Source organism: Triturus cristatus, chromosome 9 (genome assembly GCF_964204655.1).
Source record: "Triturus cristatus chromosome 9, aTriCri1.1, whole genome shotgun sequence".
In the NCBI taxonomy this organism is placed as follows: domain Eukaryota; kingdom Metazoa; phylum Chordata; class Amphibia; order Caudata; family Salamandridae; genus Triturus; species Triturus cristatus.
The window spans coordinates 164051310-164078051 of NC_140592.1; the positions used below are offsets into that span (position 1 = coordinate 164051310).

Sequence of the window (26742 nt, forward strand, 5' to 3'; positions counted from 1 at the left end):
TCTTTCAGATACAGTTGTCACCAAAATTCAGTTGAGAATATTGAAGAGAAAAGACAAAAATTGGCCGAGCTCAATGTTCCAGGGTCCTGTCAGCAGGAGCCAGAAAAAAACGGAAGCACCGCTACCTGTTGTGCCTGATGGGGTACTGGTGGTATCTGGGTTCTTAAAGGCACAGTCTATTTGTTAGGCATATAATGACAGTCTATGAGGCTATTCTCTCCTGCTCTCCTTTATCGCTATCATAAAAAAGGGTTTGTGAGGTATATTTATGCTGTTTGCAAATCATCCCAAATTATCCTCAAATACTTTATTCTGACCATTTTTCTGTCTTCATGATGAGGAATCTGGCCATTGTAGCCTAGGTATATAGGCTGCATAATCTGTCTCTTTCTTAACTGTCTTTGCAGGCCTTCTGGAAGAAAGACAAAACTATACACTTAAGAAGATATAACTGCTCTGGGCTCCCTGTACATGAGCAGGACTATTCAGTGCTTGAGACTTTAAATGGAACCCCTATACAAGAGAAATATCATTACTGAAGGTAAGTAACATTTTCTTCTGATGGATACGTACTCCTTCAGATTCCTCACTTTATGAATGAGCCCCAGAAAAACACCTCCCAGGGAGGTGGCATTACGTAGTGCTGATTACCCAAGGAAGTCGTGCAACAATGCTCTGGTAAAATATCCATTACTGCATAACCAAGAAGTGAGGCAGTCTTATTTGGCACATGCTTTGGACTGGATCACGTCCTACCTTCGAAACAGAACTAATGTCATCCATACCCCACATTTCTAGTCCAAACTGTAATCCACAAAAGCTGGGGTCCCTCAAGGTTCTATCATCTCGCCGATGCTTTTCAACATCTACATGAAGTAATTTCCGGTACTGATCAATTTCACCTCACGTGCTATAACTATGCAGATGACATGCAAATACTCCAACTGGAATGCCCCAAAGATATTGGGAACGCGCCAATTTTCAATTGTCTCAGAGCCGTGGATCAATGGATGACGTGGAGCCATCTAAAATTGAATGCTTCCAAAACGGAAAAACTCACGCGTGGCGATTGGAAACATGACCCGCTGGCCTGATGAACTTGGATCACCGCCTAAAGTATCAAAGGAAGTAAGAAACCTTGGAATGACCATTGACTCCGAGCGGTCTATGAATGCCCAAGCGGACAAACTTGCAAGATCAAGCTTTGTTTCTATAAAAACTCTGCGACAAATCTTTCCCCATGTGGGATTTCCACACAAGGTCCAAGCTACCATCTCCTTCGTTCTGTCCAAACTCGATTGCGCCAATAGCCTCTACCACGGATAACCTTTAGCAACTATGAAAAGACTACAACGGATTCAGAACTCTGCTGCCAGAATACTCTTACATATCAAACTGCGGGACCACATCTCCCCTGCCTTGAAAGCCCTGCATTGGTTACCAGTTGCCAGAAGATCCACGTTCAAGCTGCTTTGTGTCACCCACAAAGCGATACATGGAATGGGACCGCTCTTCGTCAGGAATAAAATCACCAAACACATTCATCATAGGAACCTCCGCTTAGAGTGGCACCTCGCCTCGAAATCCGAAGATACAAGAAAAAAACCATGGGTGGCACATCCTTCTCTGTTCAAGCAGCCAAAATATGGAATTCTTTAGCAACCACCTTATCTTCAGAAAACTACTCAAGAATGGGCTCTTCCCCACATAAGCACCAATCGCAAACGGAAATAAACAGCATATCACTCAGTATATAAGCATTTATTTGTGCTATAGATATGTACCTATACACGTGTATTGCTTTGTATAAACATGTTGAATAATTATGTTTAAAAAAAAGTATGAATAAATACATTTTTAAGTACAACATTTGAAAACCAGAGTTTATTGAATGCATCTTTAATCTACTTATACTTACTTCCTTTATGCATCTATATACCTTCCTTGAACTTGGATCTATTTATTACTTTCCTAAAAAAAAGCACTACCCTATTTCTCATTCTATACCTTTATCAATATCTTTAATCTACATATACTTCCTTCCTTTAGGCATCTATAAACTTTCCATGTACTTAATGATCTATATATTTTACTTTCATCTAATTCAGCATATCCAATGCACTACCCTATTTCTACCTCAACTCTGACTCATCTCCAACCTCTTTTTACTACTCTTTCCAATGCATTACCCTATTCCTCGCCCAATACCTCTATCAATATATCTTCCACATCCACGGATTCATTCATCTCAAACCCCATACCGCTTATGACCCCCAAAATAGCCCTTTCTAGACTCTCCCCTACTCTACCCCTCCTTGCACCATCTGACACCTTTTTTACTATACTGATCCCCCAAACAAGCCTTTTTAAACTCTTCCCTCTAACTCTTCCCCTCCACATACATTTTTACTCATCCCAAGCCTCCCACTACTGCTATGATAACATCGAAATCCTTCAATCTTCTATCCCTCCACTATCCTTTTCAATCAAAATAACAGACTAACATGTTCACTTATCAAATTTCATATTTCACTGTACTAATTCACCACTAATCCTTTATGGGTTCCGAGTAGAGTGCTACTCGCTGAAAAAAGTGTTTCAACACCTCATTAGGGGTAGCAAGCACAATATAAATGCAACCTTTTTTCCCTCTTTTATCCCTCCGCTATCCTTCTGAATTCAAATAACTGACTAATATCCACCACTCATATTACTACTCGCCGAAAAAACGCTTCAACACCCCAACCGGGATAACAAGCGCTATATAAATGCAAACCTTTTTCCCTATTCTATCCCTCCGCTATCCTTCTGAATCCAAATAACTGACTAACCTATCCACCACTCAAATTACTTTCATATTTCACTATACTAATTCAACACTAATCCTTCTTGGGTTCCAGAGTAGCGTGCTACTCACTGAAAAAGTGCTTAGACGCCTCATCAGGGGTAGTAAGCGCTATATAAATGCAATTACAATACAATGCAATGTATGCCAGGATGACTAAGGGGCTGCCCAGCACGTGTCTGCAACTGGGACACACTTGGGGCATTCCATGAAGACAGCGATCGCTCCAGTGAAATGAACATAACCCTCCAGAAGATATTTCTTGGCCAAGGCATAGCAGATCTTAAAAGTGGATGACTCATCGCAAAATTATGTGTTTGGTCACCACCTTGCTCGTCTACACCCTTTCCTGTTACATATGATCAATTTAATAAGAAACCACATGGGCTTCTGCCTATGTAGCTATTGCTATTCCTTAATTAGGTGTGAAGGGAGAAAGAAAGATGTAAGGGTAATGGAATGCAAAACCATCTTAGGAAGAAAGGATAGAGGGGTGCAAAGGACCAACTTATTTAAGTAGAAAATCATCAAAGGAGGGCAGTGTGAAAGTTCCTGAAATTCTCCAATCCTACATGCAGGGGTTTTGGCCACCAACTAAAACAGTCAAAGTAGGCTTTATTGTTCGATTCATTAAAATTATTAAACAAGTAAAATAAATACAATAAAACCAGTAAAAACTTCCTTGCTGGATAGGGAAGGGGAGGTGCTCAGTTTTCTGGTCTGTCGGCTAGGATATTGGAGTCCTTCTTTGTGCAGTGTGCAAAGAGTCGCTTAAGAGACATATGAAATGGATTGTCATTATTCCACCGGAGGACGCAAGCTAGTCAACGTATGCAGAAGGAGAACTTGTGGAAGCGTTGTTTGGGATAGCGAGTTATGATTGCCTTGCTATGGATATCAGTGGAACATACAAACAGTTTGTATGGCTTGAGCAGGGAAAGTGCTTTGTGCAAGAAGGAGGACTTGTGCAAATGATTATTTAGTGCAGCAGGTGGGCTGAGGTTGCCTTAATCCAGTACTATAGTTGGTATGACTGGGAGGGTATATCACTCCTATTCCTGTGTGGAGCAGGTATTCGAGGCTGGCGGATCTGTTCTGGCAGGTACGGTGCTTTCTTTGGGGCCCGGTTGACTCGCTGGAGATACTTAACTGTTCGGGAGAATACTTGTGCGTCTCCGAAGTATAGACAAGCTATTATGGCTTGTCTGCAGGAGTTCACCCTTGCCTGGTTCCAAAACAGCTAAAGCCGGCAAGGGCATAGGCTTAAGGTGGACCGGCAGAGATAGATGGTGTGAACTTCATATTATTTTGGTTGACCACACAGCCTGCCCGGAGCCTTTTCCTCAGCCCTTAACCATTGCGCTGCGTGCGTGTTAGAAAGGAGGATGCCTAGACGTGGTTTTAAAAAGTTACCATTAATCATGCCACTAAAAGCCTCGCCTAAGTATTGATGTGGTTTAACATCATCCATGCATGGGCACATTTCTCGAGGGATGCCCTGTCCTCTACGGATGAAATTAATTTTGATGTTTTATTCACTGTACTTTGGGACGTTTTGAGGCTAGGCAATATAAACCACAATTGTGCTAGCTGAAGCAAGTTGATTATTTAAGATATTCTAGAGCCGCTGAATGGGATTTGTTTATTCATGACTGACTAAACAGTCTTCTGTGCAAGATGTCAAACTGAGCAACTATGCGAGACATCAGGAACGTTATGTTATTTCTATAGGGGAACAAGACATATTTGGAGGTACATCTCGGCGCTGAGCCAGCACACAAACACCACAACAGGTAGAACAACCAAGTCTTTAAACGTTTTTATTAAACTTGGCGAAGTCCGAACAGCAGTGCAGATGGTACGGAAGTTTGTTCTAGGAGGAAGGGGCGAGAAAGGAGAAAGCTCTACAGCCTAGTCCGGTGGCACGGAACGGGGAACAGTCGGGAGCATCATGTCGCTTGATCTAAGAGTTTATGTAGGACGGTAGTAACTCAGTTTGTCCTTTAGATAAAAGGGGACACTCAGAAAAGTTGGTCATGGAGAGGCATAAATGCTGATGGGACTGTCAGGTAGCCCTTAACTGTAACCACGGCTAGACCTGGTTATACAAAGGACAACTCAAGCTGCAAGATATCTGAAAGAAGAAATATAAATGTTTTATTGGCAGGCTTCTTGGCTGCCAGAATGACATATGCGGACTCTTCAGGAAGACAAATGGATTTTACCAGGAACTGGTCAATCTACCTTCATAAATTTGTGCATTTTGGGGATTAGTGATTAGTGAGGAGGGCCCGACCATCCTGCTGAGAACTGATCCACCCTTTACAGGAGAGGAAGAGGCAGCCAAATGCTGAGTGCCAAAAGATCAATGTACTAGATCCTCTGTATTCAATTTGGGGCAAACAAGATTGTCTGTGCTTGACCCAACCATACTTTACTTAGCACTTTTGGGCAGGAAAATATACAGTAGGCCCTAGGACCAACTGAGTGCTAGTGCAGAAGAGTTTCGCCAGAGAACAATGTAGAGAAAAGTAAATTGCAAAAATTTAAGGACACTTTCTGTCTTGGGCTGGGAGAGAGAACCATGAATATTCCTAAATAAAGATCTACTCTATTACCTCAGGGTGCACCTCCTACTCATGATCCTCCAGAGACAGATGAGAGTGCCTGCGATCACACAGAGAGCCTGAAAGATGACCATTACCTGAAAGATGTCAAGTTACTGCACTCACTTCCATAGGCCAATTTCCATCCAACATGCAGACCATGACCCTATCCATACAGTTTCTTGATATAAAGGATGGTAGCAGTGTAGTCAACAGAATCTGAACCATGCTCTTCACAATGGAAAGGAGGAAAGCAAACAGCCAAACACAACGCCTGCAACTAAAAGCGCATTTAAGTGCAGAAGCTGCTTTATTGCTGACCAAGGGTGCCATGCTAACATGTCACGAAGGTGGGCAACCCAGCGAAGAAGCATCCTTGACTACAGTAGTCTATCCTTGTAGGGAGCTGAACTGGTACCTCGACAAGAAGACAAGTGTCCATTCACCAATGCAGATCTGGATGCACCAACTCAGATTTGAACTGAGCCGAAAGACTCCTTTAATGCTGATGCCACAGCCCTCACCCACCAGCTGGTGTGTGGCATTTACCGGATGCACAAGTCTATGGAGCAGAGCAGATGCAAGACCTGCAGAACCAGAACCAAAGGCCAAGTCTTATAATAATATCCCAAATAGCCTCGATCCTCTGAGAAGAAGGGGAGAAGCCTTCATGCAGTTCATGTCCAATTCCACCCCCCAGGACCATTAACCTCTACATGGGAGAAAAGTAGGACTTTTGGGCTTTGATAGTAAAGCTAAAGTTGTGGAGGAGAGCATCATTCTGCTGGATGTGATCCTTGACCAGTGATAGGGACTCCAACTTCACCACACAGTCATTCAGGTATGGAAACAATGGATTTCTGATGTAAGAAAGTGAAGAAGAAAACTTTTGTAAACATGTGTGGAGTCATCGTCAGTATGGGTCATAAACTGACTGTGCTTACACCTCTCTGTTAACCACAGATATTGACTTGCGTGGGGAGAATAGGAAGATAAAAATAGATATCCTTCAACCATGCCAACCCATCTCCAGCATTCAAGGACAGCAAAATGTGGCTCTGGGACAGCATTTTGAATTTAAACTATCTTGAATGACTATGTAGTCAAAGAACCAAGATGGGTGGCAGACCTCTGTCATACCTGGGATCCAAGAAGTACCAGAATCCCATACCCCCTTCACTCGAAGGCACCACCTCTTTAGCCCTTTGCTCACCAGGGCAAGGACTTCCAGCTCCAAAGACTCATCATGTACTAGAAGCACATCCTGGTGGAAGGAGGGACAAGAAAGATAGGATGTAAGCCTTGCAGACTAGCAGGAGTACCCAGCGACTCTTTGTGATCTGATAGCTTAAGGAGTTTGAAGGGTGTGGGGGATTAAAGGTTTCGAGGCTGCATAACTAGCAGAACATGTGGGGATTTGATCTGCTCCTTACCCTATTGTCTATTAAGCATTACAGAGAGGAGTTGGCTTTCTTCCCAAAATACCTCTCACCATCAAAAGGCATGTCCATGGGTGCAGCTTGACTCCCTAATTAGAAAATCTAGTGGAATGCATCCATCAAAGCATGGTGGAGCAATGTAACAGCCTTGCCCACAGAGAGAGCACCAGTGTCTTCAAAGTCCAGAGCACAATTCAAAATCTGATTGAATGCATCCAACCCATCATTCATCAAGTAGGAAAAGGTTGTTTTTTTACCCAAGTGGTCAGGTAAGCTAATCACAGTTAGTTTTGTGTTTGTAGATGTGGATGGGGAAAATCAGTAGTTATTAAAAGCAGCTGGTACCACAGGTCAGGACTAAGGTGCAGTGAAGAGCAGTTGGTGGTTTTAAAATCTGGGACAGCAGGGGTTGATGCAGATCAGGATTAAGGTGATTTATCAAACTACATTTGGCACACAATTATTATCCTAATTATTCGTCGTAATAGAGTGAGAATGAGGACATTTTATCTCATAATGAAAAAATTGACTCCAAAACTTTTCAGGAGGAAAAGAGAACAAATACATATATAACCAATGTAGTACTCGAGGTGTCTCTGGCAGATTCCAGCTGTTTTATTAAACAGTGACGTTTCAAGACTGATCTAGTAAGAAATGCAGCGGTTCTGCAGTGAGCAGCACTAGCTGCAAACATGACCACGTGAAGAATATAAAGGGGTTCCTGGTACTGGTAAAGTAGACGGGTGATGTGCTGCAGGGGATTATGTGCACTGATAGGACTGTGTGGGTCTCAATATCATAACAGCATGGAGTGTGTTGCTCAAGGTTTGTGTTTGGTCTGTACCTTCCAAAGCTCAGGAATTGATCAAAAATTGTTTGTGTGCAGCCCCAGAAATGGAAACTCTGGTGGTGTTGCAAATTATGAAGTCATAATATAGGTGTACAGGCTGAGGGAGTGGTGGAAAAAGAGATGTGTGGTTTAAGTCTTAAGAGAGAGTCTTCAAGGACTGCCTGGATCTTGTGAGCCTTAAGCACAGAGAGAAAAAAATTGTAGACCTTGATGAGCATATGACTGTTGTGCTGCCAAGCAGGCCTGCAGTAGTCACTTTCTTACAATCCTCGAGTGTTCCACAAATTGGGAATCTGAAGGCAGAAAAACAATCTCCAATCTATGACCAAAAACAAATGCTTTGCTTCCAGTTTTCGTTTTCAGATGCATTAGTCGGTCAAACAACTTACTACTAAGCCCTATGTGCAAGAACAGTTTATTTTTTGCAATAAAGTAGGCGCACTGTGGTTTTGTTCTTATTGTTCAAAGAAACCAAAATTCTGCAAATATTTAACACACCTACACTGAAATATTTACAACAATAAAGAAAAACACATTGTACAAATTTGCAGGTTTCAAATATAAACAATGTGATATTCTTTCACAGAAAATCTGTGGTTTTGACGGGAATAGTTTACTTAAAACAAATATGAAGGCATAGCCTTGCACAATTCTGGAATACATTTAGTTTCATATAAAAACACATTTCTGGATAAATTGAATGCTAAAGTACAATTCATATACAAATGCATAATAAAAGTGCCAAGGAAAGATATTTTTTTCCAAATACAATACAGCTTAAGAAATATTTGCAGATGCTTCAAATGTTACAGACCATCATGATTTACACAAGTTAGGAAACAAGTGGAGAATGAGAACGGCAACTATTTAAATTGGAGAATCTGATACAAACTGTTAATTTATATATTTTAGAAAAGAAAGAAATACATTCATGAAATAACCCACAGAATTATTTTTATGTTTGGAACCTGACCTGGAACAATGACAATTTTACAGTTAATCCAAGCAGCTAAGGGTTGTTTATCCTTTTCTCTCTTCACCATAAGAGGACTTTTAATGATTGGCATCTTGATTGTTCTGGCTAGCTGTCATAGGATATGGTGTTCACAAAAAAGTCTGATGAGTGAGAACATTAAATGGACGTTCCTGGACACTGCTGCTTGGAACCTGCTCTGGAACAGCTGTGTGCTTTGCACTGTTGCCAAAGGTGGAGGTAACAGATTTCAACTCCTCTGAATTGATAGGAGGGCCAGTTTTTATAAAACCACTATTTGTCTTTGAGGTTAGTGGATGTTCATTTTCAGAAGTTAGTTTCATATCTGTTCTGTAAGTGTGACTGCTCTCTGATGCCAGTGCTTCATTTGTGGGAGGCTTGCTGCAAACCTCAATTTGAGGTGTTTCGTCACCCGAATCCAAAGACATGTCTTCTTCATCTTTCTCGTCGTTTCCTAGAGGAACTATATGCAAAAAAGATTCCTAATAAGAATGCAAATCTTAAAGTACATTACTCACATTGAATAATGATTTGAAAGTCTGTAATCCGACATCATTTCAGGCCAAGGCTTGTCTTCTACCACTCCTGTTTCCCTCAGTCAGAAATTATAGTGAAAGTCAGGATTTTCAGGTGCTAAAATCTTCTGCAAAATGCATATGTGCTTAGTTTTGGGAAATCCCAAACTTCCATTTTCAAAGGAGATGCTTTCACAACAATCAATAAAATTAACAGCATTTTAAAACAATCAATATAAATACCACAAACTCTCTACTGACAATATAGCAGAATACTTGGTGAACATTTATTAGCTTACTGTGTTCTCGGCACTTGGCAGTCTTAAAATCTATGAGGAAAAACTGTCTCTTGAAATTTTAAAACTGAACGCAAATTCCATTCTTTCAATTTCCAAATCAAACAAGTTACTTTTCTTCGATAATGATCTTTCTTGTGGATCCACAATTTAATTCCTGACTCTTCACCTTTTTTAGTTCCCCAAGAGCCAGACTGGATCCAGAACCTTTCGTAACAATAGCTCAGCACATTGGCAGGTGATTTCAATGAACTCCATAATGACACTGAACTCCATGGCAATTTCTCTCTGTCACTGGAAGTGATGGGGCACCATCACCCCAACACAATTCTGTCAGTTTAACTTTGAACCTTTAGTACATCACACACGGATTACCCATCACAAACTGGAAGAATGACAATGCACAGAATCTAACTTGGAATCTTTTAATTACCTTAAAGTTCCACCCTACAGCATGGGGAGGTGTGGGTGTGTGTGTGTGTGAGAGAGAAGAGTGTCCTTCAGAAAGAGCATTACCAAATAAGTACCATGTTCTTCTCATGGGTACTTGCAACTGCAGATTCCTCACCTTTTGAATTAATGCCAAAGCAATACATCACAAAAGGTAGAGCGTCTGAGGAGTGGATTTATATCAGGAAATTCAGCAGGACCAAGTAAGCTAAATCGAATTCCCTGCAGATTTGGTGAAGGTGTGTGTTCAGAATCCCATGTGGCAACCTGGCAGATGTTCTACTGGCAGAATACATCTTTCTTATGCCGTCATGGTAGCCTTGTCTCTGGGAGAATGAGCCCAAAGGCTCTGAGGAAATTCCATTTTGACCAGGACATAGCATATGTTTATACACAGAACTACCCAGCTGGACAAAGTTACTTCTGGGCCGCCTTCCCCTAAGCACTGGCAAAGCCGATAAACAGCTTGCGTGTGATCTTCTTGGCTTCAGTAGGTAATGCCTAGTCTTGTCAGAATGGTGAGAAAAAGAGAAAATAGCAGAGAGATTCATGGACTGTCTTATCTGGCATAAAGGAGGTGTATGGAGGATGCACTGACAGCGCGCAAATATCACTGGTTTCTTGAATAACGAAGCTTGATCAAGCAAACAGAGAGGCCAAAAGGACAACAAATTAACATTTAACAGCGCCCACTGCAAAACCTTGTTGGGCCAGAGAAAAAATATTCAAAACATCCAACAGTTTGGCCTCGGCAGTCTCTGCATCTAGCCGTAAACTTCCCCCAATGACCAGAATAACCTGATTTGGCAGGTGGGCCCCTGGCCACCAGGGTAACATCCTCTAGCGCAGTAGGTAAATAAAACCTGCTCAGCTGTTGCTGATGAATTTTCTCGCATGGAGGTGTAGGTTGGGGAGATTTAGGTGCAGAAACTGCCCTGCTGCATAGACAGGATTCTCTCCAGAAGAGGTACCCTAATCACAGAGGAAGGCAATAAATACTCTAGTTCAACAAATCAGGGAACCACACATCCAGAGCTATCAGGATGATCAAAACCTGGTCCATGCTGATCTTCCTCAGAATTCCAAGCAGGAGAGGCCCAGAAATTAAAGCATACAGAGTCTTGTGTCCCAATCCTTGCAGAATGCATCTCCATGAGAACCGCATGGATAAATATGCAGTGTGCAATAATCTTGACGGGGCACATTCTCAGCAGAGGAAAACAGATACAACCAAGGTTCGATGAGCCACTCCAGATGAAGATGCCATTCATGAATAATCAGTGAGGTCACTTCAGCTTGTCCCAATTGATGGTTTGCAAGTCTGCCCATGATTTGCCATCAGGGAAAGCCCTTGAAGGTCCACGCGTTTCCAGAGAGACAGTGCAACCCAGCACAGCATCAATGACCCTACACCACCCTGTTTTTGCAGTACCACATGGCTGCTGTGTTGTTCCTTAAGACCTGAACAGGCTTCCGCTTGAAGGGAAGAAGGCCTTGAGACCTAAAGGACTGACACAAAGTTCCAGAAGGCCTATTGTGTGCCTTTGCTCCATCAAAGACCAAAGGCCAAGCTTTCCAGTTCTTTCAGATGACCAACTCAACCCAGACATGATGCATCTGTCACTAGTGTGATCCCTGGGCTGGGTATGGAGAACTGCCTGCCATAGGTCAGATGAACAAGTTACTTACCTTCGGTAGCGCTTTTTCTGGTGGACACAGTACCTGCCTATGGATTCCTCACCTTATGAATGTGCCAGCATTCTGAGGGAAATTCTTCCTAGCTCTCCCACGTCGACGAGGACGTCACAATAGCACGGCTCCGCTCGCAACACCGTATGACATCATCTGAGCCATAAGAGGACCTCGTCGTCGTGCTGACGTCAGTTCCACCCATTTTTTCCGTGCCACCGAGGCAAAAGGGCGGACCGACACATTTTCAAATGCAAACATAGCATACCAAATATATACACATATATAAATTCACAAATGCATAATCAATAAAGACAGAGAAATAGCAACTGAATAGGCATTTCTCATTATTAAAATATCAACATGATTAAGACATACTAAGATTAAATATTTTTTGGTAGAAACAGGTGGACAACGGGGAGGCGGGCGGGACAATCAGGAATCCACAGGCAGATACTGTATCCACCAGAAGGAATATGCTACTTACCAGTATGCGTCTGTTCTTGGCATGTAGCGCTGCAGATCTACACACTTTTGCATAGATTGCCATCTGGTGTTGGGCCCGGATATTTGCAGTTTGTTTTTCCTCTCGGAAAGTCTTTGGAAGTCGCGAGGTCGGTGACTCCTCCCTTGGTTCGTATTGCGCATGGGCTTCGGCTCCATCCTCAGATTGTTTTTCGCCAACAGGGAAAGATGGAGCGTAGTAATCACAGTGAAGAAACCCATGTGTGTTGTATCTAAATAAGATAGACTGGAACAGATACAGGTAACCGGGGAGGCAGGTGGGCGTGTGTAGATCTGCAGCTCTACATGCCAAGAACAGATGCATACTGGTAAGTAGCATATTCCGTTCGAGGCATATGAGCTGCAGATTACACACTTTTGCATAGACTATATAGCAGTTCTCAACCTTAGCGGCGACCACCGGTATCTGTTGCAGTGGTTTGTAATAGTGTTTTCAGTACAGCCTGGCCCACACTAGCTTGTTGCTTGGTTTGCACATCTACACAGTAATGTTTAGTGAAAGTGTGCGGTGTTGACCATGTAGCTGCCTTGCAGATATCATCTAATGGGATGTTCCCTAGAAAAGCCATAGAAGCCCCTATCTTTCTTGTAGAGTGGGCTTTAGGGGGAACAGATAGCGTGCGTTTTGCTTTGTGGTAGCAAATCTGTAGGCATTTTACAATCCACCTAGCTATCCCTGATTTAGAGATGGGGTTGCCTTTATGAGGTGGAGAGAAAGAGACAAACAGTTGCTTTGTCTTTCTGAAAGTTTGTGTTCTCTGGATGTAGTAAAGTAAGGCCCTTTTAACATCCAGTGTGTGTAGAGCCTTTTCTGCAACAGTTTGAGGATGTGAGAAAAAAACCGGTAATTCTAATGATTGGTTTAGATGAAAGGGTGAGATGACTTTGGGTAGGAATTTTGGGTTGGTACGGAGAACAACCTTGTTCGGGTGCATTTGGAGAAAAGGTTCTTGTATAGTAAGTGCTTGTATTTCACTGACCCTTCTAAGGGTGGCGATGGCTACCAGGAAAGCTGTTTTCCATGTGAGGAATTGCAGTTCGCATTTATGCAAGGGTTCAAAAGGCGGTCCCATTAGCCTTGTGAGCACTATATTTAAGTTCCACACAGGTGAGGGTGGCACGCTGGTGGGAATTATGCGTTTTAGGCCTTCCATAAAGGCTTTAATGGCAGGCACTTTGAAAAGTGATAGGTGCTGTCTGTTTTGTAAGTAAGCAGCAATTGCTGCGAGGTGTAGCCGAATAGATGTATATGCTAGGTTACATCTTTGTAGATGTAGTAAGACGCCTGGGAATTTGATCTTTATTGCGGTGGAAACCACTAGGGAATGCAGTGGCGCTGGCCCTTTGATGTAGGCAGGGTCTGTAGGGGCAGCTTTGTACTTTTTTTCTATACGCGGGTTTAGGACCCTAGCCCTGACTGGGTCTTTAAAAACCTCTGGCGCATGTTTTATTACCCCTTTGGGCATAGGTAGTATAGCAGTAGACCTATGCGCTGTATCAAAGGTATCTAGGAGGAAATCTAACTCTACAGGGTCAGTGTGAAGCTCTAACCCGTGATAATGTGCCGCCCTCCGAAGTAGGTGGTGAAAACCTAGTGAGTCTTCTGGTGGTGATGGCCTGGATGGATATAGGTCATCTTGTGGGACATCTGGAATGTCTGGATTATTATAATCATCCCAGGGGTCTGGGGATCCTGTAGGGGAGGGGTCTTGTGGCACATCTGCTGGGTCGTAGTATGGGTCCCCCTGATCATCATGGTCTGGAGACTGGGTCGGAGAGCGATGAGGCCGGGGTGGAGAAGGTGGAGGGGGCAGAGGTGGAGAGGGTGGAGGAGGTGGAGGAGGCGGGGAAGGCACTCTGAAAGGGAAGGTAGCACAGTCCTTCCTCTTTGGAGGTGGAGCTGGTTTGTCCAAAAGTCTCTTTTTAGAAGAAAGTGCCAAATGTCCAGTTTTTGGATCCTTGGTAAGTGTCTTTTGTAAAGGATCTGGTGTAAAAAGTTCTTGCGACACTGGTTGTTCGGTCGGCGCCGACGTTTTCGGGGCAGACGGCTTCTTTGGCTGGTCTGTGCCGTGCTTTTTAGGGACCTCCGATTTTTTGTTCGGTGCCAATACAGGCCTCGGCGCGGGAGTGTCGGTGCCGAGGGCCTTATGATGTTTGGTCGGCGCCGAGAGGCTAGGTGTCGACACCGAGGGCTTTGGTGTGGAGCTCGGTGTCGAGGTAGAGGCCGATCTTTTCTTCGGTGCCGAAGGGTGTTTTTCGGCACCGCTGGCAGGCTGGCTCGTGCCCGAGCCGCCGGAAGGCTTGCTTGGCTTCGTCACCGGGCCCGAAGGTGGGGTGTTCGAAGCAGTGTCTTTGGTCTTGCCTAGGCCTGAAGGTGAAGGCATGACCGAAGCCTTTATGGGTGTCAGCGCGGGTGTGGGAGGGGGTATTTTACTCACGACCCTCTGCGCCGGGGTGATGTCCTCCACATCCGAGTCATCGGCTTCAGAAGCACTGACTAGGTCCTCTTCGGTGTGCTGGTGTCCCGGAGCTTCGACGTCGTACCCGAAGATGTCGACTGTAACGGAGGTCGAGGAGTGCGCCATTTTTCTTCTGGCCCTTCGATCTCAAATAGTCTTTTTAGACCTAAAAGACTTGCAGGCGGGACAGTCTCGAGCCTCGTGTTCAGGGGAGAGGCAGAGGTTGCACACCTCATGAAGATCGGTGTGGGGGAATTTGGACCCACATCGAGGGCACTTCTTGAATGGAGTTCTTTCCATCAGCCGGGACCGGAGCCTGGAGAGGCCCGAAGGCCGCCGATGACTGGAATCGAAAGTGCGTCGAAGAAGAAGGTGATTGAGGAGATTAGTATCTAAACAATACCGCGGGGATTTGCTTCGATCGTCGAACTGGAATGTTCGGAGCCGGAGCACGAAGTATTACATCCGAGCCCGATGGCGGAAAAAAACAATCTGAGGATGGAGCCGAAGCCCATGCGCAATACGAACCAAGGGAGGAGTCACTGACCTCGTGACTTCCAAAGACTTTCCAAGAGGAAAAACAAACTGCAAACATCCGGGCCCAACACCAGATGGCGATCTATGCAAAAGTGTGTAATCTGCAGCTCATATGCCTCGAACAAAGCGTTACCAAAGGTAAGTAACTTGTTCTTCTGATGGATACTTCTGCCAGTGGATTCCTCACCTTATGAATAGAATCCCAAAGCCGTACCTCTCCTGGAGGAGGGTGTCCACCTGACTAGACCAAAATATATTGCAAAACAGAACGAGCAAAATGGCCATCCCATCACCTCAGAGTCCAAGCAGTAATGCTTCGCAAAGGGGTGGAGGGAGGCCCAATTTGCTGCCTTACAAATGTCAACAACAGGAACACCTCTAGCCAAACCAGAAGAAGTAGACTTAGCTCTAGTGGAATGAGCTCTGATACCTTCAGGAGGGTCCTTCTTGGCCAAGGCGTAGCAAATCTTGATGCACAAGATAATCCACCTGGAGAGAGTCCTCTTGTGCACGGCCTTGCCTTTCAGCTTCCCAACATAGCCCACAAAGAGCTGATCGTCCAACCTCAGATCTCTAGTCCGATCCAAGTAAAAGCTGACAGCCCTCTTAGGGTCCAAACGATGCAGTCTCTCCTCCTCCTTGGAAGGGTGAGGGGGAGGATAGTAGGTAGGTAAAGTAATGGATTGTCCCACATGAAAAGGGGTAACCACCTTGGGAAGGAAAGCAGCCCTGGTCCTTAAGACCAACTTATCCGCATGAATGGTCAAAAAAAGAGGTTCCGAACTGAGAGCCTGAAGCTCACTGACCCTCCTAGCCGAGGTAATGGCAATCAAGAAAACCGTTTAAAAGAAAGAAGCCTCAACGGACAAGTATGAAGAGGCTCAAACGGAGAACCCATTAAAAATGTAAGAACAAGATTCAAGTCCCACTGAGGCATAATGAAAGGGGTGGGAGGGAACTTATTCGTAAGACCTTTAATGAACTTCATGACAAATGGGGGAATTAAAGACGGCTGGTCAGGCAAACACTGAAAAGCCGACAAGGCCGACAAATAGCCCTTAACAGTGGCCACAGCACAACCCTGCTGTGTCAAAGAAAGTGAAAACTCCAGAATATTAGACAAACTGGCCTTCAAAGGGTCAATATCTCTCTCTCCACACCACCTAACAAACCTGGACCATCTGGAAGAGTAGACAGACTTAGTGGAGTGTCGCCTGGACGATAAAATAACATCCACTATATCCGGCAGGAAAGAGAAGGAACTCAGGTTGCCCCATTCAATCTCTATGCATGAAGGTGCAGGCTCTGGAGATGGGGGTGAAGAACCTGCCCCTGCGACTGTGAGAGGAGGTCTGTCCTGAGAGGGAGACGGAGTGGAGGGTGCGATGAGAGGTGAAGTAGATCTGTGTACCACACCCTTCTTGGCCAGTCCTGGGCGATCAATATGACTTGGGCCCAGTCTTGGCGAATCTTCCTCAGAACCAGAGGAATCAAGTATATGGGAGGAGTTGCGAGCTCCAATCCAACTGAAACGCATCCCCCAGCGCTCCCCACATTGGATACTGAAGGCTGCAGAACAACGGGCAGTGCGCGTTCTCATGAGTGGCAAACAGGTCCAACCGAGGAGACCCCCACATCCGAAAGATGCGATGGACCACCTCTGGATGAAGCCGCCACTCGTGATTGGCTGAGTAATGTCGACTGAGACTGTCCGCACGAACATTCAGCACACCGGCCAGATGATTTACAAACACACAAATCCGATGGCTCTGAGCCCAGGACCAGTGCCGCAGAGCCTCTATACAGACGAACGACCCTACACCTCCCTGTTTGTTGATATACCACATCGCGGTAGTGTTGTCCGTCAAGACCTGAACAGACTGACCGGGAAGGGAGGAAGGCCTTTAGCGCCAAACGTATCGCCCGCAATTCCAGAAGGTTGATGTGAAGCAACCTTTCCTTTGGAGACCAAAGACCTTTGACCTCCAGATCCTTCAGATGAGCACCCCACCCTAGAGTGGATGCATCCGTGATCACCGTGGCCACCAGTGGAGGAGACTGAAAGGGCTTTCCTTGAGGCAGGTTACCCTACACACTCCACCAAATCAGCTTCGCTGCAGCTTCTCTGGAGATTTTGATCCTCTCCCCGAGATCTCCGCTGTGTTGATACCACTGCCTGCGGAGGCACCACTGAAGTGCCCTCATGTGCCAGCGTGCATGGTTGACCAACAGAATGCAGGAAGCGAACAGACCAAGCAGGCGAAGGACCTTCAGGACTGAAACAACCGCTCCATCGTGAAACAAAGGAAGCATTTCCTGATTGTCGAGAATCCTCTGCAGAGGAGGGTAAGCTTGACACGCAGAAGTGTCCAGTATTGCCCCTATGAACAGGCTGCACTGAGAAGGCACCAGGTGAGATTTGGGTACATTTATCGAGAAACCCAAATTGAACAACAGATGAGTTGTTACCTGCAAGTGGCGCGAAACCAACTCTGGAGACTCAGCTTTCAACAGCCAGTCGTCCAGGTAGGGGAAAACAGGAACCCCTGATCTTCTGATATGAGCCGCTACCACTGCCATCACCTTCGTAAAGACTCGAGGTGCGGAAGTAAGACCGAACGGAAGAACCGCAAACTGATAATGTTGCGACCCTACCGTGAACCGGAGATACTTCCGATGCGACCTCAGGATGGGAAGATGAAAATATGCATCCTGTAGATCGATGGACACCATCCAGTCTTCCTGTTGCAGCGCAAGAAGAACCTGAGCCAAGGTCAACATTTTGAACTTCTCCTGTCTGAGGTACAGGTTCAAAATCTTGAGGTCCAGGATTGGCCTTAAGCGACCGTCCTTTTTGGGGATCAGGAATGAATATGCTACTTACCAGTATGCATCTGTTCTTGGCATGTAGGGCTGCTGACATTCATATCTGTGCATAGATCGCCGCCTAGTGTTGGGTCCGGATGTTTGCACGTTGTTGTCCTGGAAGAGTCTTCGAAGTATCACGAGATAGGTGACTCCTCTCCTGGACCACAGTGCGCATGGGCATCCTCTCCATCCTTAGATTGTTTTTTCGCCATTGTGGCAGTGATGGAGTAGATACAGTAAGTGATGACCATGCTATAGAGTAATTCTGAGAGCTGCAGCTGCTACAGGCGCCGGGGAGGAGGGTGGGCGATATGAATGTCAGCAGCCCTACATGCCAAGAACAGATGCATACTGGTAAGTAGCATATTCAGGTCGAGGCATGTGGGCTGCTGAATTCATATCTGTGCATAGAATACATAGCAGTACCTCCTATTAGCGGCGGCTACCAGTGCCAGCTGCAGCAGTCTGAAAAAGAGTTTTGAGAACAGCCTGTCCTACAGCTGCCTGCTGTTTTGAGTGTACATCTACACAGTAGTGTTTGGTAAATGTATGTATAGTGGACCATGTGGCTGCTCTACATATTTCCTGTAAAGGAATGTTTCCCAGGAAAGCCATGGACGCCCCTAACTTTCGTGTTGAGTGGGCTCGTGGGGGAATCGTTAATGTGCGTTTAGCCTTTTGATAGCAAATTCGAATACATTTAACGATCCATCTGGCTATACCTGCTTTGGAAATTGTGTTGCCCTTGTGTTGTGGAGAAAAGGCAACGAAAAGTTGTTTTGTCTTCCTAAAGTCCTTAGTTCTGTCTATATAGTACATGAGGGCCCTCTTTACATCTAGTGTATGGAGCATTCTCTCAGCGACATTTTGTGGATTTTGAAAGAAAACAGGCAGTTCAATAGTTTGATTCATGTGGAACTGCGATATTACTTTAGGAATGAATTTGGGGTTGGTACGTAGTACGACCCCGTTTGCGTGAACCTGTATGAATGGCTCTTGAATGGTTAGTGCCTGGAGTTCACTAACTCTCCTTAACAAAGTGATTGCTACTAGGAAAGCTACTTTCCAGGTGAGGAATTGAATCTCACATGAGTGGAGAGGTTCGAAGGGCGGACCCATCAGTCTGGTGAGGACCAAGTTGAGGTTCCACACCGGTGCTGGTGGGTGTCTTGGGGGAATTACTCGTTTAAGTCCCTCCAATAAAGCTTTGATGGCAGGCACTCTGAATAAAGAGAGGTGCTGCCTGTTCTGGAGATAGGCTGCTATTGCGGTCAAATGGATACGTATTGAGGTGTATGCCAGATTGCATCGGTATAGGTGTAAGAGGTAACAGATTATGTTTTGAATGGATGCGTCTAGCGGGTTAATGTCATTGTTGGTGCAGTAAATGACAAACCTCTTCCATTTGGCTGCATAGCAAGCTCTGGTAGTGGGTCTCCTGGCCTCCTTGATGATCTCCATACAGTCAGGTGGCAGGTTTAGGTAGCCAAACTCTAAGACTTCAGGAGCCAGATCGCCAGGTTCAGCTGTTGCGGATCTGGGTGCTGAATTTCGCCATGGTTCTGCATTAAGAGTGCAGGTTTGATCCGCAGCCTTTGATGCGGCACCACGGAAAGTTCTAGAAAGGTGGTGTACCATGGTTGGCGCGCCCATGTGGGAGCAACTAGGATGAGTGTCAGTGAGTGTTGTCGTAGTTTGCGTGCCACCAGCGGTATTAATGGCGCTGGGGGAAAAGCGTACGCAAATCTGCCGGACCAGTTCATCCATATCGCATTGCCCTGCGACTGTGGATGTGGGAACCTGGCGGCAAAGCTTTGGCATTTTACGTTTTCGTTTGTGGCGCATAGGTCTATCTCTGGATGACCCCACTGTTGGAAGTACGGTTGGAGTACTGATGGGTGTAGCTCCCACTCGTGCATCTGGTGGTTGTGTCTGCAGATCCGCCATCTGGTTGTCCTTGCCGGGGAGGTGTTCCGCCATGAGGAATATGTTCCTCTGAATGGCCCACTTCCACATGCTCTGAGCCAGATGAGACAACTGTGGAGAGTGTGTTCCTCCCTGCTTCTGTATGTAGTACATGGCAGTCATGTTGTCCGTCCGGATCAACACGACTTCAATCAATCAATCAAAGCCATTTATAAAGCGCACTACTCACCCGGGAGGGTCTCAAGGCGCTAGGGGGGGGGGGGGGGGGGGGGGGTGCCGCTACTGCTCGAACAGCCAGGTCTTGAGCTTCTTCCTGAAGGAGAGGTGGTCTTGGGTCAGGCGCAGGTCGGGAGGGAGGGAGTTCCAGGACTTGGCGGCCAGGTAGGAGAAGGACCTTCCTCCTGTTGTCGCTCTTCGGATGCGGGGGACGGCGGCGAGGGCGTGGCTGGCTGATCGGAGATGGCGTTTGGGAGCGTAGAAGTTGAGGCGGTTGTTGAGGTAGCTCGGGCCTTGGTCGTGTAGGGCTTTGTGTGCGTGGGTGAGGAGACGGAAGGTGATTCTCTTGTTGACGGGGAGCCAGTGCAGGTCTCTCAGATGTCCAGAGATGTGGCTGCTTCGGGGGATGTCAAGGATGAGTCTGGCTGAGGCGTTCTGTATCCGCTGGAGTCTCTTCTGGAGCTTGGCGGTGGTTCCGGCGTAGAGGGCGTTGCCGTAGTCCAGTCGGCTGGTGACAAGGGCCTGGGTGACCGTCTTCCTGGTCTCGGTGGGAATCCACCGGAAGATCTTCCGTAGCATGCGCAGGATGTTGAAACAGGACGAGGAGACGGCGTTGACTTGTCTGGTCATGGAGAGGGAGGAGTCCAGGATGAAGCCCAGGTTTCGTGCGTGGTCTGTCGGTTTGGGTGCGGTGCCCAGGGCGGGGGGCCACCAGGAGTCGTCCCAGGCGGAGGGCGAGGAGCCCAGGATGAGGACTTCCGTCTTGTCTGAGTTCAGTTTCAGGCGGCTGGTCATCATCCACTCGGCTACGTCTTTCATCCCTTCGTGGAGGTTGGCTCTGGCGGCGGCGGGGTCGTTGGTCAGGGAGAGGATCAGCTGGGTGTCGTCAGCGTAGGAGATGATGTTGAGGTTGTGTTGGCATGCGATGGCCGCAAGGGGGCTCATGTAGACGTTGAAGAGGGTGGGGCTGAGTGAGGATCCTTGGGGGACGCCGCAGATGACTTCGGTGGCCTCTGACTTGTACGGTGGTAGGCGGACTCTCTGTGTCCTTCCGTCGAGGAAGGAGATGATCCATTCCAGTGCCTTCTCCTGGATTCCGACGTTGCTGAGGCGCTGCACTAGGGTGCGGTGGCAGACAGTGTCGAATGCCGCGGAGAGGTCTAGGAGGATGAGGAGGATGAGGGCCGCTGTTTCTCCGTTGTCCAGCAGGGCTCGGATGTCATCGGTGGCAGCGATGAGGGCGGTCTCGGTGCTGTGGTTGGCTCGGAAGCCAGACTGTGAGGGGTCGAGGGATCCATTCGTCTCGAGGAAGGCGGCCAGCTGCTTGTTGACGGTCTTCTCGATGACTTTGGCTGGAAACGGGAGGAGCGAGATGGGGCGGTAATTCTTGAGTTCGGTGGGGTCCGCTGTTGGTTTCTTTAGTAGAGCGCTGAGTTCGGCGTGCTTCCAGCTCTCAGGGAAGGTGGCGGTGTCGAAGGAGGTGTTGATGATGTCTCGCAGGTGGGGTGCGATGACAGCGTCGGCCTTGTTGAATACGTGGTGAGGGCAGGGGTCGGTCGGAGATCCGGAGTGGATAGAGTTCATCGTGCGGATGGTGTCTTCTGTGTTGATCGGGGTCCAGGCGCTGAGGGTAGTGGTGGGGGGCGTTGGTGCGGTCGTGGGGGGCGTTGTTTGTGGGATGAAGCTGTTGTGTATGTCAGCGATCTTGTTGTGGAAGTAGGAGGCGAGGGAGTTGCAGAGGTCTTGCGATGGGGTGATGTCGTTTCCGGCGTTGGGGTTGGAGAGCTCTTTCACGATGTTGAAGAGTTCCTTGCAGTTGTGTGCGTTGTTGTCCAGCCGGTCCTTGAATGCAGTTTTCTTGGTGGTGTGGATTAGTTGATGGTGCTTCCGGGTGGCGAGCTTGAGGGCGGTCATGTTGTCCGGTGTTGGCTCCCTTCTCCAGGCTTTCTCGAGGGCTCGGCAGTTCTTCTTGGAGCTCTTGAGTTCGTCGGTGAACCATGGGGCCTTCTTGCTGCCGGGTCTGCTGGGCGGGGTCCTCAGTGGGGCGAGTTCGTCCGCGCAGGTGCTGATCCACTTCGTGAGGTTGTCGGCGGCCTGGCTAGGGTTCGCTGAGCTGGCTGGAGGGTGCTGGCTCAAGGAAGCGGCGAGCTGGTCGGCTGTGATCTTGTTCCAGCTTCTTCGAGCATCCTGTTGCTGGTGGATCGTGGTTCTACTGAAGGTGAAGTGGACGCAGCTGTGGTCCGTCCAGTGGAGTCCAGTGGCGTGGCTGAAGGCGATGTCTTTGCTGGATGAGAAGACGGCGTCGAGTGTGTGTCCGGCGAGGTGGGTGGGGGTGGACACCAGCTGCTTGAGTCCGAGGTTGGCGAGGTTGTCAAGCAGGGTGGTGGTGTTGCGGTCGTTGTTGTTCTCCAGGTGGAAGTTGATGCCCCCCAGGAGGATGTTGTCAGCGGAGGGGAGGGCGTGCGGGCTGATGAAGTCGGCGATGTCTTCGCTGAATGTTGTGCGTGGTCCCGGGGGTCGGTAGATCAGGGTGCCTCTGAGGGTGGTCTTAGGGTCGGTGTGGATCTGGAAGTGTAGGTGTTCGGCGGTAGTCAGGGTGTCGTCGGTGTTGGTCGTGATGCGGATGGTGTTCTTGTGGACGATGGCGATGCCTCCTCCAGTCTGGTTGTCGCAGTCTCTCCGGGTGATCTTGTATCCCTCTGGGATGGCGATGGCGATGTCGGGCGCTGAGGAGTCGTTCATCCAGGTTTCCGTGAGGAAGGCAACGTCTGGAGATGTGGTGTCGAGGAGGTTCCAGAGTTCGATGGCGTGTCTGTGGACGGAGCGGGTGTTGAGCAGGATGCACTTGAGGTGGTTGCTGCTGGTGTTCGGCTTGGCGGGTGCTGGTGCGCGGCAGGTCCGGATGCAGGTGAACTTGCAGGCGAGGCAGCTGAAGGGTCCGTGGGTGCGTCTCGGGGTGGCTTGGTGGCATCCCGGGGTTCGGCCGGTGTTGAGTGCGTTGAGGGTGGCGGCGTCGTACGTCTGGCGGGTGGGCTGGGGTCCTCGGGGGCCAGGGGTTCGGGCGCTGGGCGCGGGCCAGGCGCGGACGGGCACAGACTGGCTTACCTTTGGCGCACAATCGGCGCGCCCGCTGCGCGAGCACGCTGCGCGTTGGCCACTCTGCCATATGAGGAGAGTGGGGGGGCGGAGCGAGGGAGGGGCAGCTGGGAGGGGGAGCGGGGTGGCGAATGGGGAGGGCGAGCGAGGGAAGGGGGCGGGGCCGCATGGGGGCAGCGGCGGGGAGGTGGCGGGAAACGCGGCTGGGGCTGGGCGAGGGGGGGGGGGGGGGGGGGATCACAGGGGGCTGGGCAAAACGGCGGGAAAACGAACGGCGGCGAAGCAAGCTGGTGGCAGGGGGCACAGGAGATCCGCAGACCAAGCGGATCCGGCGGTCAGGGCACGACAGAGGGCGCAGGGCCCAGCTCAGGGCAGAGGTGGCACCAGGGGACGGGCTCACTCACGGGGAGTGTGCTCGGGGGGTGACCTGTCCGGGGACAGAGGTCACTGCACCTCACTGGCAGCAACGGGCTATAAGTAGTCTCGTGGGAGGGAGGGGCAGCTGGGAGGGGGAGCGGGGTGGCGAATGGGGAGGGCGAGCGAGGGAAGGGGGTGGGGCCGCAGGGGGGCAGCGGCGGGGAGGTGGCGGGAAACGCGGACGGGGCTGGGCGAGGGGGGGGGGGGGGGAGCACAGGGGGCTGGGCAAAACGGCGGGAAAAACGAACGGCGGCGAAGCAAGCTGGTGGCAGGGGGCACAGGAGATCCGCAGACCAAGCGTATCCGGCGGTCAGGGCACGACAGAGGGCGCAGGGCCCAGCTCAGGGCAGAGGTGGCACCAGGGGACGGGCTCACTCACGGGGAGTGTGCTCGGGGGGTGACCTGTCCGGGGACTTTGTTGCATAAGTGTACTTTGAATGCCTTCATGGCTAGGAAGATTGCCATCAGTTCCAGAACGTTGATGTGCATCTTCTTTTGTTGCGTTGTCCATAGTCCCTGCACTGTGTAAGTGAGTACATGAGCTCCCCATCCCTGGAGAGAGGCGTCCGCCGTCAGTATTATTTGTGGAACTATTATTGCCCCTTTTGCGAGCATAGCAAGCACTTCCTGCTGGAGTAAATGTAAGTGTTCGGCTGACATAGGACGGTGCTTTGGTGGTATGTTGGGTGGAGTGGAAGTTAGTTCTAGACAGTACCCGTGCTGGATGATGTCCCTGACCCACCTGTCCGTGGTGATGTTCTTCCACGCGGACAGGAACAGCTGGAGTCGTCCCCCGACAGGTGTTATGTGGTCGGGGGGTAAGGAGAGGGCGTCACTGTTTGTTTTTTGGAGAGGACCTGGTGTTGCCATAGCCACGTCCCCTGCCTTTGGTGCTGGATCCACGATATCCACCCCTGTTGTTTTTGTCATAGGTGCTTTGTGCGCCACTTTTAGTATACTGCTGTTGTGACCCCTGACCCCTTGCTGTGCCTCTATTTCCAGTGCGACGAAAGGAGCCACTACGAAATTGCTGCGTTTGCAGAGCCCCCATCGATTTCGCAGTGTCAGTGTCTTTCTTTATCTTTTCTAGGGTAGTGTCAACGTCTGGGCCAAATAAGAATTCTGTGTTAACTGGTAAGTTCAGAATATTGTTTTGAATCTCTGGTTTGAAACCTGAGATTCGTAACCAGGCATGACGTCGTAGCATGACGCTTGTGTTTATTGCCCTAGCCGCTGTGTCAGCTGCGTCAAGGGCGCATTTTATGGATGCATTAGTGAGGAGTTGTCCTTCCCTAATGAGTAGCTCCGCTGACTCCTTATACTCATCTGGTAGATGTTGGAGCAGTGACTCCAGCGTGTCGTAATGTGACCTGTCATAACGTGACAGGAGTGCCTGTGTATTGGCAATGCGCAGGATGTTCGCTGCTTGCGCTGCAATGCGTTTGCCCAAAGTTTCTAGTACTTTTGACTCCTTGTCTGGGGGAGGAGCATCACCAGTCGTTTGTGAGTGGGCTCTCTTGCGAGCATTGGCAACCACCATGGAGTCCAATGGCAATTGACCCCTAATGTATTTAGGGTCACCGGGTGCAGGCTTGTATTTTTTTTCAATCCTGGGATTTAACACCCGGGCTCTTGTGGTGTCCTTGAAAATGTCTTTAGCAGGTTTGAGAACCCCTTTTAACATGGGCAGGGTTTTGACAGTTCTTTCTGAAGATGCGAAAGTGTCAAGCAGGAAGTCTTCCTCAATGGCATCAGAATGGAGTTCCACCCCATGATGAGCAGCAGCCCGTTCGATGAGGGCATTAAATGCAGCTGTGTCCTCGGTAGGAGACGTTTTTACGTTATAGAGTTGCGCATCTTGAGTATGTGGCGCAACACTTTGGTCTGTGGGGTCATCCCATGCCTGATCCGGGTCTTGTAGGTGCTCATCAGGATCTACGTCCCCAGGGTAGATGGAATCTTCCCCGCCATAGTCCTGTATTGCGTCCGATTCGGAGGGGGTAGGAGAAAAGGACTGCGGATCTGGATGGAAGTGTTGGAAGTGTTCTTGGAGCACTGGTTCCTGCTCCGCCGGCAGTTTGCGTTTAAGAGGAATTTTGTAGGGCTCCTCTTCCCTAACTGGCGTTATCTTGCGCTTGTGGAGCATTAACCTGCCAGTGTCGGCGTCGATAAATTGTGGCCCCGAAGACTCTTGTTCTATAAGGCCAGAGGTGGTGGACTGTGTGTGGAGGACACGTGTCCAAATTTGAAATAGTTTTGGTGCCGATGCCGGTGGCAGCCCAAACGTAATGTTGGTGGGCTCCGAGTGCACCTTTACAGGGTTTGGGTGTGTCGGGACCCGAGATAGAGTGGAGGGTTGCCCGGTCACGGATGCGTTGTAAAGATGCGGAGACCTGCTGCACAGTGAACGCAGATGGTGGTTTTATGGGCCCCTTAGTAGTAGATGTCGAGGCCAGCCCCGACTTTTTTGTAGGAAGGGGGTCACTGGCCTGAAGGGATGTATCGACATTCGACGTAGTCGAGGACTTAGTCGGCGCCGGTGCGCTAGGCGTTGACGTAGCCGGGGCGGCCATCTTGACTGTGGAGGTTACGGCCTTCGATGTCGGCGCCGAAGGTCTCGGTGCCTTGCGGTGCCCGAGGGCTTGCTTTTTCTGGGTGTCAACCGTATCCGCTGCGGTGAGCTCGGCGCCGAAGTCTCTTTGTACGCGGTCGGAGCCGACGACTCTTTTCGGCGTCGGAGCAGTGGATGGTTTCGACGCCTTCGATCCGATCACCACCAGTTTCACTTTCGTTTTTGAAGGGACTGGAGCGATGGATGGGTTTGGGTTTAACAACCCGGTCGTCTTCGGTAATAGTGGCTCTTGCAGAGTGTTCGAGGCCGGACCGGAAGGTGGGGCCGAGGAACCATGTGTTTGATCTTGGGTAAGGCCCGAAGGCGATCCCTCGACCGGAGCCTGATGACGACGTACAGTTTCGGCCTCCGTTTCGACGGATTGGCCTAGCTCTTCAGGAGA

The 26742-nt window shown here is 48.6% G+C and overlaps 1 protein-coding gene across 4 annotated transcripts in view; it reads right to left on the reverse strand.

The window, feature by feature from the left end:
- Positions 1-8139: 8139 nt before the first annotated feature.
- Positions 8140-26742, reverse strand: part of TASOR (transcription activation suppressor) — a 1129919-nt gene continuing 1111316 nt past the window's right edge. For 2 of the 4 annotated variants that reach the window (XM_085624658.1, XM_085624657.1), the window contains one exon: positions 8140-9197. In XM_085624658.1, the coding sequence (XP_085480784.1) occupies positions 8845-9197 (353 nt within the window). In that variant the 3' untranslated portion in view covers positions 8140-8844. Of the gene's footprint in view, positions 9378-26742 lie in introns of all 4 variants that reach the window. The other 2 variants (XM_085624660.1, XM_085624659.1) reach the window with 1 other exon arrangement.